The sequence below is a fragment of the Procambarus clarkii genome, chromosome 61 (assembly GCF_040958095.1).
Source record: "Procambarus clarkii isolate CNS0578487 chromosome 61, FALCON_Pclarkii_2.0, whole genome shotgun sequence".
In the NCBI taxonomy this organism is placed as follows: domain Eukaryota; kingdom Metazoa; phylum Arthropoda; class Malacostraca; order Decapoda; family Cambaridae; genus Procambarus; species Procambarus clarkii.
Window position 1 is genome coordinate 9,428,787 of NC_091210.1, and position 14,514 is coordinate 9,443,300.

At 43.9% G+C, this 14,514-nt stretch overlaps 1 protein-coding gene across 2 annotated transcripts in view; it reads left to right on the plus strand.

The window, feature by feature from the left end:
* The window catches only part of LOC123774311 (ankyrin repeat domain-containing protein 39-like), a 215,982-nt gene extending 202,306 nt beyond the window's left edge, over window positions 1–13,676 (plus strand). For both annotated transcript variants that reach the window (XM_069307719.1, XM_069307720.1), the window contains 2 exons: window positions 5,914–6,012; window positions 13,539–13,676. In XM_069307719.1, coding sequence (XP_069163820.1) covers window positions 5,914–6,012; window positions 13,539–13,654 — 215 coding nt within the window. In that variant the 3' untranslated portion in view covers window positions 13,655–13,676. The remainder of the gene's footprint in view (window positions 1–5,913; window positions 6,013–13,538) is intronic.
* The last annotated feature ends 838 nt before the right edge of the window (window positions 13,677–14,514 follow it).

Consider the following 14,514-nt stretch of genomic DNA (forward strand, 5'->3'; position numbering starts at 1 on the left):
GTGAAGTATTTTGGTAGGGTGTGTGGTAGTGTGGTGGCGTGTGTAGTAGTGTAGTTGGGTGTGTGGTATTGTGGTGGGGCTGTGTAGTATTGTTGTGGGATATGTGGATGTGTGGTGGTGTGTGTGTTGTAGTGTGGTGGAGGTGTGTGGTAGTGTGGTGGGGTGTGTGGTTGTGTGCTTGGGGGTGTGGTTGTTTGGGGGGGAAGTTGTGTTGCAGAGTGATGAGGTGTATGGTAGTGTGGTGGGGTTGTGTGGTTGGAAGTGTACTCACCTAGTTTTACTCACCTAGTTGTGCTTGCGGGGGTTGAGCTGTGGCTCATTGGTCCCGCCTCTCAACCGTCAACCAACAGGTGTACAGGTTCCTGAGGCTATTGGGCTCTATCATATCTAGACATGAAACTGTGTATGGAGTCCGCCTCCACCACATCACTTCCTAATGCATTCCATTTGTCAACCACTCTGACACTAAAAAAGTTCTTTCTAATATCTCTGAGGCTCATTTGTTCACTCAGTTTCCACCTATGTTTTCTTGTGCGTGTGCCCTTTGTGTTAAATAGCCTGTCTTTATCTACCCTATCAATTCCTATCAGAATCTTGAATGTGGTGATCATGTCCCCCTTAACTCTTCTGTCTTCCAACGAAGTGAGGTTTTATTCCCATAGTCTCCCCTCGTAGCTCTTACCTCTCAGCTCGGGTACTAGTCTGGTGGCAAACCTTTGAACCTTTTCCTGTTTAGTCTTATCCTTGACTAGATATGGACTCCATGCTGGTGCAGCATACTTCAGGATTGGCCTGACATATGTGGTATACAAAGTTCTGAATGATTCTTTACGCAAGTTTCTGAATGCCGTTCGTATGTTGGCCAGCCTGGCATATGCCGCTGATGTTATCCTCTTGATAAGGGCTGCAGGAGACAGGTCTGCTTGATATCGACCCCCAAGTCTTTTTCTTTTTCTGACTCCTGAAGAATTTCCTCTCCCAGATGATACCTTGTATCTGGCCTCCTGCTCCCTACACCTATCTTCATTACATTACATTTGGTTGGGTTAAACTCTATCAACCATTTGTTCGATCATTCCTTCAGCTTGTCTCGGTCTTCTTGAAGCCTCAAACAGTCCACTTCGGTCTTAATTCTTCTCATAATTTTGGCATCGTCCACAAACATTGAATGAAATGAATCTATACCCTCCGGGAGATCATTTTCATATATCAGAAACAAGATAGGACCGAGTACAGAGCCCTGTGGGACTCAACTGGTGACTTCACGCCAATCGGAGGTCTCACTCCTCACCGTAACTCTCTGCTTCCTAATGCGTAGGTACTCCCTTATCCACTGGATCGCCCTACCAGTTACTCCTGCCTGTTTCTCCAGCTTATACATTAATCTTTTATGGGGTACTGTGTCCGACAGTCCAAGAAAATGCAGTCCGCCCAGCCCTCTCTTTGTTGCTTAATCTTTGTCACCTAATCGTAGAATTCAATTAAGCCAGTCAGGCAAGAGTTACCCTCTCTGAACCCATGTTGGCGATTTGTCACAAAGTCCCTTCTCTCCAGATGTGCTACCAGGTTTTTTCTCACGATCTTCTCCGTCACCTTGCATGGTATACAAGTCAAGGTAGTAGTGTGGTGGGGTGTGTGTGTGGTAGTGTGGTAGGGTGTGTAGTAGTGTGATGAGGTGTGTGGTAGTGTGGTGGGGTGTGTGGTAGTATGATGGGGTTGTGAGGTACTGTGGTGGGGTGTATGGCAGTTTTACGGGGTTGTGTTGTAGTAAAGTGGGGTTGAGTAGTATTGTGTTGGGGTTGTGTGGTATTGTGGTGGGGATTTGTGGTAGTGGGATGGGTTATGTGGTAGAGTTGTGGGGTTGTGTGGTAGAGTTGTGGGGGTTGTGTGGTTGAGTGGTTGTGTGGTAGAGTGGTGGGGGTGTGTGGTAGTGTGGTTAGTTGTGTGGTTGAGTGCTTGTGTGGTAGAGTGGTGGGGGTGTGTGTGGTAGTGTGGTTAGTTGTTTGGTTGAGTGGTTGTGTGGTAGAGTGGTGGGGGTGTGTGGTAGTGTGGTTAGTTGTGTGGTAGTGTGGTGGGATGTGTGGTAGTGTGGTGGGATGTGTGGTAGTGTTGTGGTGTTTGTGGTGGGATGAATGGTATTGTGGTGGGTTGTGTGGATGTGAGGTTGGGTGTGTGGTGGGGTTGTGTGGTAGTGTGGTGGGGTTGTGTGGTAGTGTTGTAGGGTGTGTGGTAGTGTGGTGATGTTGTGTGGCAGTGTGGTGGGGTGTGTGGTAATGAGGTGGGGTGTGTGGTAGTGTGGTCGGGAAGTGTGGTAGTATGGTGGGGTTGTGTGGTAGTGTGGTGGGGTGTGTGGTAGTGTGGTCGGGAAGTGTGGTAGTATGGTGGGGTTGTGTGGTAGTGTGGTGGGGTGTGTGGTAGTGTGGTATGATGTGGTGTAGTGTGGTGGGGTGTGTTGTAGTGTCGTGGGGTGTGTGGTAGTTTGGTGGAGTGTGTGGTAGTGTGGTGGGGTGTGTGGTAGTGTGGTGGGGTGTGTGGTAGTGTGATGGGGTGTGTGGTAGTGTGGTGAGGTGTGTGGTTGTGTGGTTGGGTGTGTGACAGTGTGGTGGAGTTGTGTTGTAGTGTTGTGGGGTGTGTGGTAGTGTTGTGGGGTTGTGTGTTAGTGTGGTGAGGTTGTGTGGTAGTGTGGTGGGGTGTGTGGTAGTGGGGTGGGGTTGTGTGATAGTGTGGTGGGTTGTGTGGTATTGTGGTGGGGTGTGTGGTAGTGTGGTGGGGTTGTGTGGTAGTGTGGTGAGGTTGTGTGGTAGTGTGGTGGGGTGTGTGGTAGTGTGGTGGGGTGTGTAGTAGTGAGTTGGGTTTTTGGTAGTGTGGTGGAGTGTGTGGTAGTGTTATGGGGGTGTGTGGTGGGGTGTAGACAAGACCTACACCCATCTAGTTTCATTCATCTACACTTGAAACTGTGTATGGAGCCCGCCTCCACCACATCACTTCCTAATGCATTCCATTTGTCAACCACTCTGACACTAAAAAAGTTCTTTCTAATATCTCTGTGGCTCATTTGGGCACTCAGTTTCCACCTATGTCTTCTTGTGCATGTGCCCCTTGTGTTAAATAGCCTTTCTTTATCTACCCTATCAATTCCCATCAGAATATTGAATGTGGTGATCATGTCCCCCTTAACTCTTCTGTCTTCCAACGAAGTGAGGTTTTATTCCCATAGTCTCCCCTCGTAGCTCTTACCTCTCAGCTCGGGGACTAGTCTGGTGGCAAACCTTTGAACCTTTTCCAGTTTAGTCTTATCCTTGACTAGATATGGACTCCATGCTGGGGCTGCATACTCCAGGATTGGCCTGACATATGTGGTATACAAAGTTCTGAATGATTCTTTACGCAAGTTTCTGAATGCCGGTCGTATGTTGGCCAGCCTGGCATATGCCGCTGATGTTATCCGCTTGATATGGGCTGCAGGAGACAGGTCTGCATGATATCGACCCCCAAGTCTTTTTCTTTTTCTGACTCCTGAAGAATTTCCTCTCCCAGATGATACCTTGAATCTGGCCTCCTGCTCCCTACACCTATCTTCATTACATTACATTTGGTTGGGTAAAACTCTATCAACCATTTGTTCAATTATTCCTTCAGCTTGTCTCGGTCTTCTTGAAGCCTCAAACAGTCCTCTTCGGTCTTAATCCTTCTCATAATTTTAGCATCGTCCGCAAACATTGAGACAAATGAATCTATACCCTCCGGGAGATCATTTACATATATCAGAAACAAGATAGGACCGAGTACAGAGCCCTGTGGGACTCAACTGGTGACTTCACGCCAATCGGAGGTCTCAGTCCTCACCGTAACTCTCTGCTTCCTATTGCTTAGGTACTCCCTAATCCACTGGAGCGCCCTACCAGTTAATCCTGCCTGTTTCTCCAGCTTATACATTAATCTTTTATGGGGTACTGTGTCCTACAGTCCAAAAAAATGCAGTCCGCCCAGCCCTCTCTTTCTTGCTTAGTCTTTGTCACCTAATCGTAGAATTCAATTAAGCCAGTCAGGCAAGAGTTACCCTCCCTGAACCCATGTTGGCGATTTGTCACGATGTCCCTTCTCTCCAGATGTGTTACCAGGTTTTTTCTCACGATCTTCTCCATCACCTTGCATGGTATACAAGTCAAGGACACTGGCCTGTAGTTCAGTGCCTCTTGCCTGTCTCCCTTTTTGTATATTGGGACCACATTCGCCGTCTTCCATATTTCTGGTAGGTCTCCCGTCTCCAGTAACTTACTATACACTATGGAGAGTGGCAAGCAAAGTGCCTCTGCACACTCTTTCAGTATTCATGGTGAGATCCCATCTGGACCAACAGCCTTTCTAACATCCAGATCCAGCAGGTGTCTCTTGACCTCCTCTCTCGTAATTTCGAACTCTTCCAAGGCCGCCTGGTTTACCTCCCTTTCTCCTAGCACAGTGACCTCACCTTGTTCTATTGTGAAGACCTCCTGGAACCTCTTGTTGAGTTCTTCACACACCTCTCTGTCATTCTCTGTATACCTGTCCTCGCCTGTTCGAAGTTTCAATACCTGTTCTTTCACTGTTGTTTTCCTTCTGATGTGACTGTGGAGTAGCTTTGGTTCGGTCTTGGCTTTGTTTGCTATATCATTTTCAAAACTTTTCTCTGCTTCTCTTCTCACCCTGATGTACTCATTCCTGGTTCTCTGGTATCTCTCTCTGCTTTCTGGTGTTCTGTTATTCCGGAAGTTCCTCCACGCCCTTTTGTTCAGTTTCTTCGCTTCCATGCATGCCCTATTATACCATGGATTCTTCTGTTGCTTCTCGGATTTTTCCCTTTGGGCCGGGATGAACCTGTTTACTGCCTCCTGACACTTTTGGGTAACATAGTCCATCATACCTTTTACAGACTTATCTCTAAGGTCCGTGTCCCAAGGTATTTCCCTTAGGAAACTTCTCATCTGTTCATAATTCCCCTTTCGGTATGCCAGCCTTTTGATTCCTATTTCTTTTTTTGGGGAGATATGTTCTAGCTCTACCAGGTACTCAAAGTTCAATACACTGTGGTCACTCATTCCCAAGGGTGCTTCCATCTTAACTTCCCTTATATCCTAGGTGTGTGGTTGGGTGTGTGGTAGTGTGATGGGGTTGTGTGGTAGTGTGTGGGGTGTGTGGTTGGGTGTTTGGTAGTGTTGTGGGGTTGTGTAGTAGTGTGGTCGGGTTGTGTGGTAGTGTGGTGTGGTGTGTGGTAGTGTGGTGGGGTTGTGTGGTAGTGTGGTGGAGTTGTGTTGTAGTGTGGTGGGGTTGTGTGGTAGAGTGGTGGGGTTGTGTGTAGTGTGGTGGGGTTGTGTGGTAGTGTGGTGGGGTGTGTGGTAGTGTGGTGGGGTTGTGTGGTAGTGGGGTGGTGTGTGTAGTGTGGTGGTGTTGTGTGGTAGTGTGGTGGAGTGTGTGGTAGTGTGGTGGGGTTGTGTCGTAGTTTGTTGGGGTTGTGTGTAGTGTGGTGGGGTTGTGTGGTAGTGTGGTGGGGTGTATGGTAGTGTGGTGGGTTGTGTGGTAGTGTGGTGGGGTGTGTGGTAGTGTGGTGGGGTGTGTGGTAGTGTGTTATGGGTTGTGTGGTAGTGTTTCGGACATGACAATAGCACCACTGTCGCTCACGTCACAAATAATAAATTATCAAATAAGAATTGGTGAGATGTCGGATATTTTAATAGTGATATATTCTTAACAATTTTAACATGATCTTCCTCTCATAAATTTAGGGTGGAAAATAGTTTTGCATAATATGTAGAGTCGGTACACGTCACTAGTATATACAAATATTCATCTTTAACAGCTTATTTCAATATCTTGCATAAAGTACTGGAATAGTGATGGTTTATGTATAATACCAATTGTGGTATCTGTTGACAGGCTTGACAGCCCTTCACAGGGCAGCCGCATATGGTCACGACAGCACTGTGAAGGTCCTCCTCGACGCTGGAGCAGACGTCAACGCTACAGATGATGACGGTAAGAGTTACACTTATGGATCCCAAAATTATATAACACTCATGTCACACAACACACCACACTTATCATGTGACAAAATGCAATATTTATATATTGTAATTTTACCAAAGTAGAAATATTGTAATATTACCAAAGGAGAGAATGACTGTCTGTTTATAGTAGGAGGTCAAACTTTTCAAATAAAATATTGTCTTAAAGTATTCTGACCATTATTCACTGATTTTATGAAAATTAAGAGTAATTTCCTGCTGTGAATAATTTGGCCGTACTAGCATCAAACAGACAATTCTCCCTCAGCGTCAACAGTTTCTGAAGCAACTGCTCTATACCAGAGTAAGGGTAACTATTGTGTTTTATTACTTCACACCACTGAGCTGCTCGCTGCCGACCACCACACTTAGACTATTGTATTTTTTATAAGACACAGAAAGAGAGAGAGACACAGAAAAACTCAGAAACAGAAACACAGCTGGAGACAGAGAGAGGCAGAGACAAAGATAGAGCAAGAGAATGAAACAGACAGTAGGTAAAAGGATGGATGGATAGACGAATAGGCGCATGAATAAATGCATAAGCCATAGGAGCCGTGATGAGGGTTCGAACCTATGTGCTGTGAGTTATCAGGCCCCCACTCTCTCTGTGTGATTTATTTCTGTGTTATAAATAGGTAAATATATGGATAGATAGGTAGACAGATGAATGGTTGGATGGAGGGATAAGTGGATGGATATATAGATAGATAGGTAAAAAGTAGATGGATGGACAGAAAAATGGATGGATAGAGAGATGAATAGATGGATGGATGTATAGGTTTAGTGATGAAAAGATGGATGGATGAATAGGTAGAAAGATGAATAGACGAATAATTAGATGGATAGGTAGATGGAAATATAAGTGGGTGGATATGGATAGGTAGACTGAGAGATCGATGATCTATAGATGATAGAAGAACATGAATAGCTAGATGGAAAGATAGATGGATTGATTGATAGATGGGATGCTGGATAAGTAGATGGAATGAATGATGTATAGATGATATATGGTATAGATATATAGATGGATGGATTGATAGATGAATGAATAGATAAATAGAGATAGGTGGATAGATATATAGATGGAGAGATGGGAGACAGACAGACAGACCGAGACCACGATGGGTGACCCCTCTAGTACATACTATAAGAGAGAAGATTGTTTGTCTGTTCCAAGGTGGAGGCCACATGGTACTGGCTGACCTCACCCAAACTGGCAGAGAGAATGGTCTGGGGAACGGGATGAACACTGGAGTGGTCGGGGTCGCCAGGAGTACATAAGGAACAGCTTGCCAGTGACACATTCAGGCCCCCCATGAAGGGTTTTGTCACTGTCCGACAGCTGCACAGCTAAATATTTTCAAACCAAACATAAACAATCATATTAGTAATATGCTCCATTATTCACTGATTTCGGGAACATTAACAGAACTTTTAATTAATTTGCACATGCTTAAAAAGATCATTTTTCCACAGCATGAAAGGTTTCTCAAGCGACCAATCTTTGTCATAGTAAGTGGTAACTACTCTTGTTAGGGATAGTTCACCCCCACTCACCACCCAATGCTCGAATTGGGTGGTGAGTGGGGGTGAACTTTCAAATGTTGTGTAGGGGAATAAATGATTTTACTTGAGCCTGGGGAAAATCAAGGAGTAGGGAATCAGCCTAGTACAAAAGACAGAATTTATATATATATATATATATATATATATATATATATATATATATATATATATATATATATATATATATATATATATATATATATATATATATATATATATTACCTGCAACCCTGAGAGATTCAGCAGGAATACACGATCCTGCTTTCACTGAATGTTCAAATCAGTGGAATGTTCTTGCAGCCCCAGCAATCATTATAGAGCCAACAAAACAACACAAACAGTCCGGCTGGGACCACCCTCTAGTGGAAAAAGTAGCTGATGCCATGCTAAGCGTCGCAACATCAGACAAGGAGAAAGCCCGCCTCAGAGCAGTGCGTGCCCCCCATGCAGGAGACTTCCTCCTGGCAGTACCCATGTCTGCAATGGGCACGCGCCTAGATCCAGAATCCCTTCGTGTAGCAGTGGCCCTCCGCCTTGGTGCCCCAATTCACACTGAATACAAGTGTATTTGCAACAGGGTGGAAGCAGACCAATACGGACTGCATGGGTTGCATTGCGGAAGCACAAAGGGCTGGCATGCAAGACACAACGAGGTCAATGACATCATCAAGAGAAGCCTCGTCTCAGCTGGGTGCCCAGCGGAGAGAGAACCTCGCCTCCTAGGGGTCCAAAACCCGGATTTCCCAGCACTTCGCCCTGATGGCATCACCATATATTCATGGAAGGAGGGTAGACAGTTGGTGTGGGACTACACATGTGTATCCACCCTGGCTGACACCTATGTACACTTCGGAGCTGATCAAGCAGGTGGGGCGGCCAACCACAGGGAAACAGCAAAATCACTCAAGTACAGGCGACTGGAAGGTCAATACCTCTTTGTTCCCATAGCGTCTGAGACGCATGGCCCCTGGGGCAAGAGTGCCTTGGGATTTCTCAAGGAATTGGGGTCCAAGCTCATTGACGTCACCAGAGACCCAAGGGCTTCCAGTTTTTTATTTCAGCGTCTCAGTGTGGCGATCCAGAAGGGAAATGCTTGCTGCGTCCTCGGTTCCTGTCCAGAAGCGGAGGAGCTTCAAGAGATCCATAACCTTTAGGCATTTGTCTTGTATGTTTTGTAACCTTTAAATACACAATAAAGGAAAAAAAAAAAAAAAAAAAAGGGAAGGGGGTGGTAGGAGAAAAGCACACAGAAACTGCATTGGAGGGGACCCACATTCCCTCCAATGCGTTATGTGTGGTTTCCTCCGAGGCTATGGGTCCCCCTTCTTCCAGCCAGAGGTGGTACTCCCTTCCCTATATATATATATATATATATATATATATATATATATATATATATGTAAACCATGCACACCTCCACCGCACCTGCCTACCGGTGACACACATATATAAACCTCTAGGAAACTTGAACTCTCTCTCTTATGAACCACACCAAAGACTGCCTGAGTACTCTACCCTATCTTGCAACCCTGTTAAAATAGTATGGTGGCTTATCTGACTATACAAACCCTCAGTTAGCGAGGTCTGGTCGTCCATGATACACCTCCCCTCAAGTCAAGATACACCAGGGCTAGGTAAGAAGTCAGTTGCTGCTGTATTGTGCTCTGCTGTGAACTTTTGCATTAAAATTCTTGTGTGCTTTGCAAAATTAAAGTAATTACAGTGAATTCTAAACTAACATATACAGTGCAGCAAGTGTTTAATATTCTGAGGAACATTTAAGTGATAAGTTTACATTTATTCAGTAAAAATGGCAAATATACCTCAGTTTCCTGCATTTGATCCTGACTGTGACCAGACAAACCTGTCACAGAGGTGGACCAAATGGCTTAAAAGGTTTGAAAATTTGATGATAGTTTCTGTCATCAAAAGTGCTGAAAGAAAGCGTGCCTTTCTACTTCATTATGCAGGTGATCGAGTTTGTGACATCTTTGACACACTGAAAGACACTGGTGGTGCCAAAGATTATGACACTGCCAAAGCCAAATTAACAGAACATTTCAAACCAAGACAAAATACTGCAATGGAAATTATGCATTTCAGGAGAGCCAGACAACTCTGTAATGAAACCGTGGATCAATACCACACACGTCTGCAGGGTTTAGCATCCCATTGTGAGTTTGTTGATGTTGACAAAGAAATCAAACAGCAAATAATTGAAACATGCACATCTACACGTCTCCGTCGAAGAGCTCTAGAACTTGTTGATGATGAAAGTTCTCTTACCAAGATACTGGATATTGCTCGTCGAATGGAAGATTCTGCACGTGATGCTCGTGTCATGGAGTGCAGTGCCACCAACGGTTCTGCCACTGTTACTAACTGTAATGAGGTACGTAAGGTTCAGGGAGGACACCGTGATCAAAGAAGATATCATGCCAAACCTAACAGCAAATTGAGCCGAGAACCACATCACAAATGGAGTCATGGAACAAGACTCAAGCAGTCACAACGACCCACATCAGAGGGTGTCAACAATAAATGTTACAATTGTGAAGGAGACTACCCACACCAAGATAATGTTTGTCTTGCACAAGGTAAGAAGTGCTATGAGTGTGGAAAACTAGATCATTTTGGTGCTATGTGTCGTTCCGCACTAAAAAAACTAACAGTCAATGAATAAAAGCACTGTACGAGGATCAGGTCATAGGGGTCGAGGTGGGAAACACAATATTGCACCTCATATCCAGATTGTTAATAATGTACAAGACAACATATGATTACAACCAGTCTCAGATGACAGTGAATGTGATTATATTTATGTAGTACAATCCTTCACAGAATGGAATGATCTCCCAAACAACCCAGAGACTATAGTATACATTGCTGGTATTTGTCTCAAAGTTCTCATTGACTCTGGATCAAACATTGACACCATTGCTGAATGTCACTATGAGAAATTTAAAAAACAGTTCCCAAAGCTTGAAAACTAAAATGGCAAAGCCACTGCCTATGCTTCAAAGGTAGCCTTGCCAGTGATTGGAACTTTCACTGCAGAGATTAAGTCAAAGAGTGCAATGCTCATTACTACATTCCATGTTGTTAGGAATGCAAAGGAGTCTCTACTTCGTTACAAGACTTCAACCAAATTGGGGCTACTTCAGCTTTCTGATGCTGTAGCAGTGGAATCTGCAAACAATGTTGATGCTATTGTTGCTGAATTTTCTGATCGATTTGAATCCATAGGTTGTTATACTGATAGCAAAGTACATCTGCATATCGACCCAGATGTAATTCCAGTTGCCCAACCACATCGCCGACAACCATTCCATACTCGCAAGAAAGTCGATGCCGAACTGGACAGGCTGATGGAACTAGATATCATTGAACCAGTAACAGGCCCAACACCATGGGTAAGCCCAATTGTCACTCCACCAAAGCCGAAGAATCCAGATGAGATATGCATTGTGTGGACATGCGTGTTCCCAACAAGGCAATAATGCGTGAACGCCATCCTACACCCACTGTAGATGATATGATTTACCGCTTGAATGGTGCAACTGTATTCAGCAAGTTAGATTTAAACAAGGGCTATCGTCAGCTTGAACTTGATGATGAGAGTCGCTTCATCACAACGTTTACGACACATCGAGGTCTGTATAGGTACAAGCGCCTGAGTTTTGGTATTAACAGTGCTGCTGAGGTATTCCAGCACATCATCAGCCAGGTATTGCAAGATATACCTAATGCTGACAACATGTCTGATGACATCATTGTTTATGGCCGTACCCAAGCTGAACACGACAAAGCTCTTCGTGCAACGTTTATGAGAAAAGAATCTGACGCTAAGCCGAGCAAAGTGTGAGTTCAATCAATATAAAATTGAATTCTTTGGACATGTACTTAGTGACAAAGGTCTGTCTCCAGATCCTAAGAAAGTTGCAGATATCAAGAATGCTGCACCTCCTTCAACGTCCACTGAAGTACATAGTTTTCTGGGAATGGCAAACTACTGTTCTCGCTTCATTCCAGATTTTGCTACCATTACGAAGCCTCTACGTGAGCTCCTGAAGAAAAATGCATCATGGTACTGGAGCGATATCGAGCAAAATGCATTTGATGCTGTGAAAGATGCACTAGTAGAGAATGCGACTGCTGCGTTCTTTGATCAATCAATGGACACTGAGTTAACGGTGAATGCTAGTCCTGTTGGTTTAGGTGCTGTTTTAGCCCAACACAAACCTGGTCAACCAGATTCCAGAGTAGTAATTGCCTACACCAGCCGTTCTCTCACAGATGTTGAGCAACGATACAGTCAGGCAGAGAAGAAAGCTCTTGCTATTGTATGGGGCTGTGAACACTTCAATGTGTATCTGCTAGGTGCACCCTTCACCACGATAGTCACTGACCACAAACCGTTGGAGACCATCTTCAATAATCCAAAGTCCAAACCACCAGCTCGCATTGAAAGATGGGCTCTTCGTCTGCAACCATACAACTATACGGTGAAATACAAGCCGGGTGCAGGCAATCCCGCTGATTACATCAGTCGACATCCTGCCAACAGTTTCACCATCACCAAGCATCAGCAAGTTGCCGAGGAATATGTACACTCTGTATCCTGTGATGCAGTCCCTTAGGCTATCACTCTTGATGAAATCCGTACTGCAACCCTAGAGGACCCAACTCTGCAAGCAACAGTGGATGCATTGACTAAGAAAAAGCTTCCACGCATCCCACCCTCAGGAGTTGACCAAGATGCATTCAAAGCACTTGAACGCATCCAGACAGAATTAAGTGTTACGCAACAACGCGACACCGGGCTGCGATCATCACTTCTACATCTGCAAAGGCTGTCATCCCAAAGCTCGACAAGATCTTTTCAAACTTTGGCATTCCTGAAGTTGTCAAGACGGACAATGGACCGCCATTCAATGGACAAGACTTCGTTAACTTTGCTGAGCATATTGGATTCAAACACCGCCGTGTGATGCCACTACATCCTCAAGCAAATGGAGAAGTCGAGAGATTCATGCAACCTCTCATGAAAGCGGTACACTGTACTCAAGCCGAAGGACGAACCTGGAAACAAGCTATGTATGCTTTCTCAGGAACTACCGTGCAACACCACATGGAACACTGGGCAAATCGCCTGGTGAACTTTTATTTGGACGTCCTATGAGGATCGCACTACCTGTCATGCCAGCCGAGGTAACGGATAAACGTCTCGCTCAGAAGGATGCACTAGCCAAGGGCAAAATGAAAATTGCTCATGATCAACGTGCAAAGGAACAATTCATAAAGGTTGGAGACACGGTTCTAGTTAAAAAGAAAAAAGAGGGAAAGGTAAATATGCCGTATGATACAAAACCATATAAAGTGATTAGTGTAAAAGGAACTATGGTAACAGCGAGTAATAGAGATCATAGTATAACACCTAATATGGCCTATTTCAAAGTGATTCCAACTAGTGTAGAAAAAGATGAAGTGCAAAGTCGTACAAAGGAAAAAAAAAAGAGCTATAACCCGACAAACAATTCATCAAGGGATATTCTTGTATTTAAGGACTCTCGTCCTAAACGTCATGTTAAACGCCCTACACGATTTGATGATTAATTGTGTTCCCATGTAATGAAAAGTATTTATTTTTTATGCTCAACTAAATTTAATATTGTTTGAATAATGCAGATCTCTCATTCAATATTTTGTAACTTTGTAGTACAGTTTCCTTCATGTTTGTTTAACATTGCCTATGTATCTTTAACATTGAAATCGTATGTGGTAAAGATTAAGTTGTTTAAATTCTTTGTGCTTAATTATTGTTTAATGTATGCAATATCTCTTGATATTTTAATAACTTACTTTGTGTCAATAACTTTGCTTTGTGCTACAAGCATGGTAGACATCCTGTATTCATTCTTTTTAAAGGAAAGGAGGGATGTCATGTTCACAGAAAACGGTACCATCCGTTTTCTATGTGCGGCGGAGCTGACGCCAGAGGGAAGGTAAACAAGAGCGTACAGGACGCCCACCAAGCTCGGTAGCCACTAGTCATGTATCAGTTTAAGTATTAAAGTCAGTAACCAAGCAATGGCTTTATATCAACCCTACAGCCAAGACTTCCTCAGTAACACAACACCACAGATACCAAGAAATGTTTAATGTTACCAGAGTAATGGGGGATTAATTTAATGCCTTCTGTCACCCCCATTGGTGATGAATGTCTAATGGGACTTTTTATCAAACAACTTTCTAATATTTTTTGGCTCATTTATGACTAATTAATTATGTTGGTTGGAAGGTTTCAACTGCATTAGCTCTGAACAACAAGGCATTAATATTATCGTCTACCTTACAGTATTTGCTGTAAGGTAGCACTAGCATATTCACACTTGCTGTGTCATAAGTTGGCAAGCATCTAGTGCCCCGTTGCAAGTGCTGTACACGACTGATATGGTTTGATAATCTGGGTAGGTAAAGCCTCTGTATATTGAATGATCCTACTTGTAAAACAAATAGTTCCATTCAACTCTGGCACAAACTGGAGACTCAAGCTTCCAGTGTACAGATAAAATAACAGGTAAAGATTGGAACACCAGAGAGTTTCCCATGCTACCTTGCTTTCCTTTAAAATGTGCAGCCTTAGGATTGTAGTTAGCGTGCATTTGTCAGGGGTCACCTGACTGAGTTTGTCATGTGGCTTAATTTTGTCAAAGGTTCGCAAGATTGATAGCTGGTTTTAGACACTTTGGCTTTTCTCCCTGGGTAAGAAACGCTTTATTAAGGTGTGAGCAAATAGTTGTTAGAATGTCAGTAGGTACTTTTCACTGTATTTTTACAGTGTATTCACTGTATTATTTAGTTTTAAAAACCTCTCAGCTTCAATGGTGTTGATATATGTGCA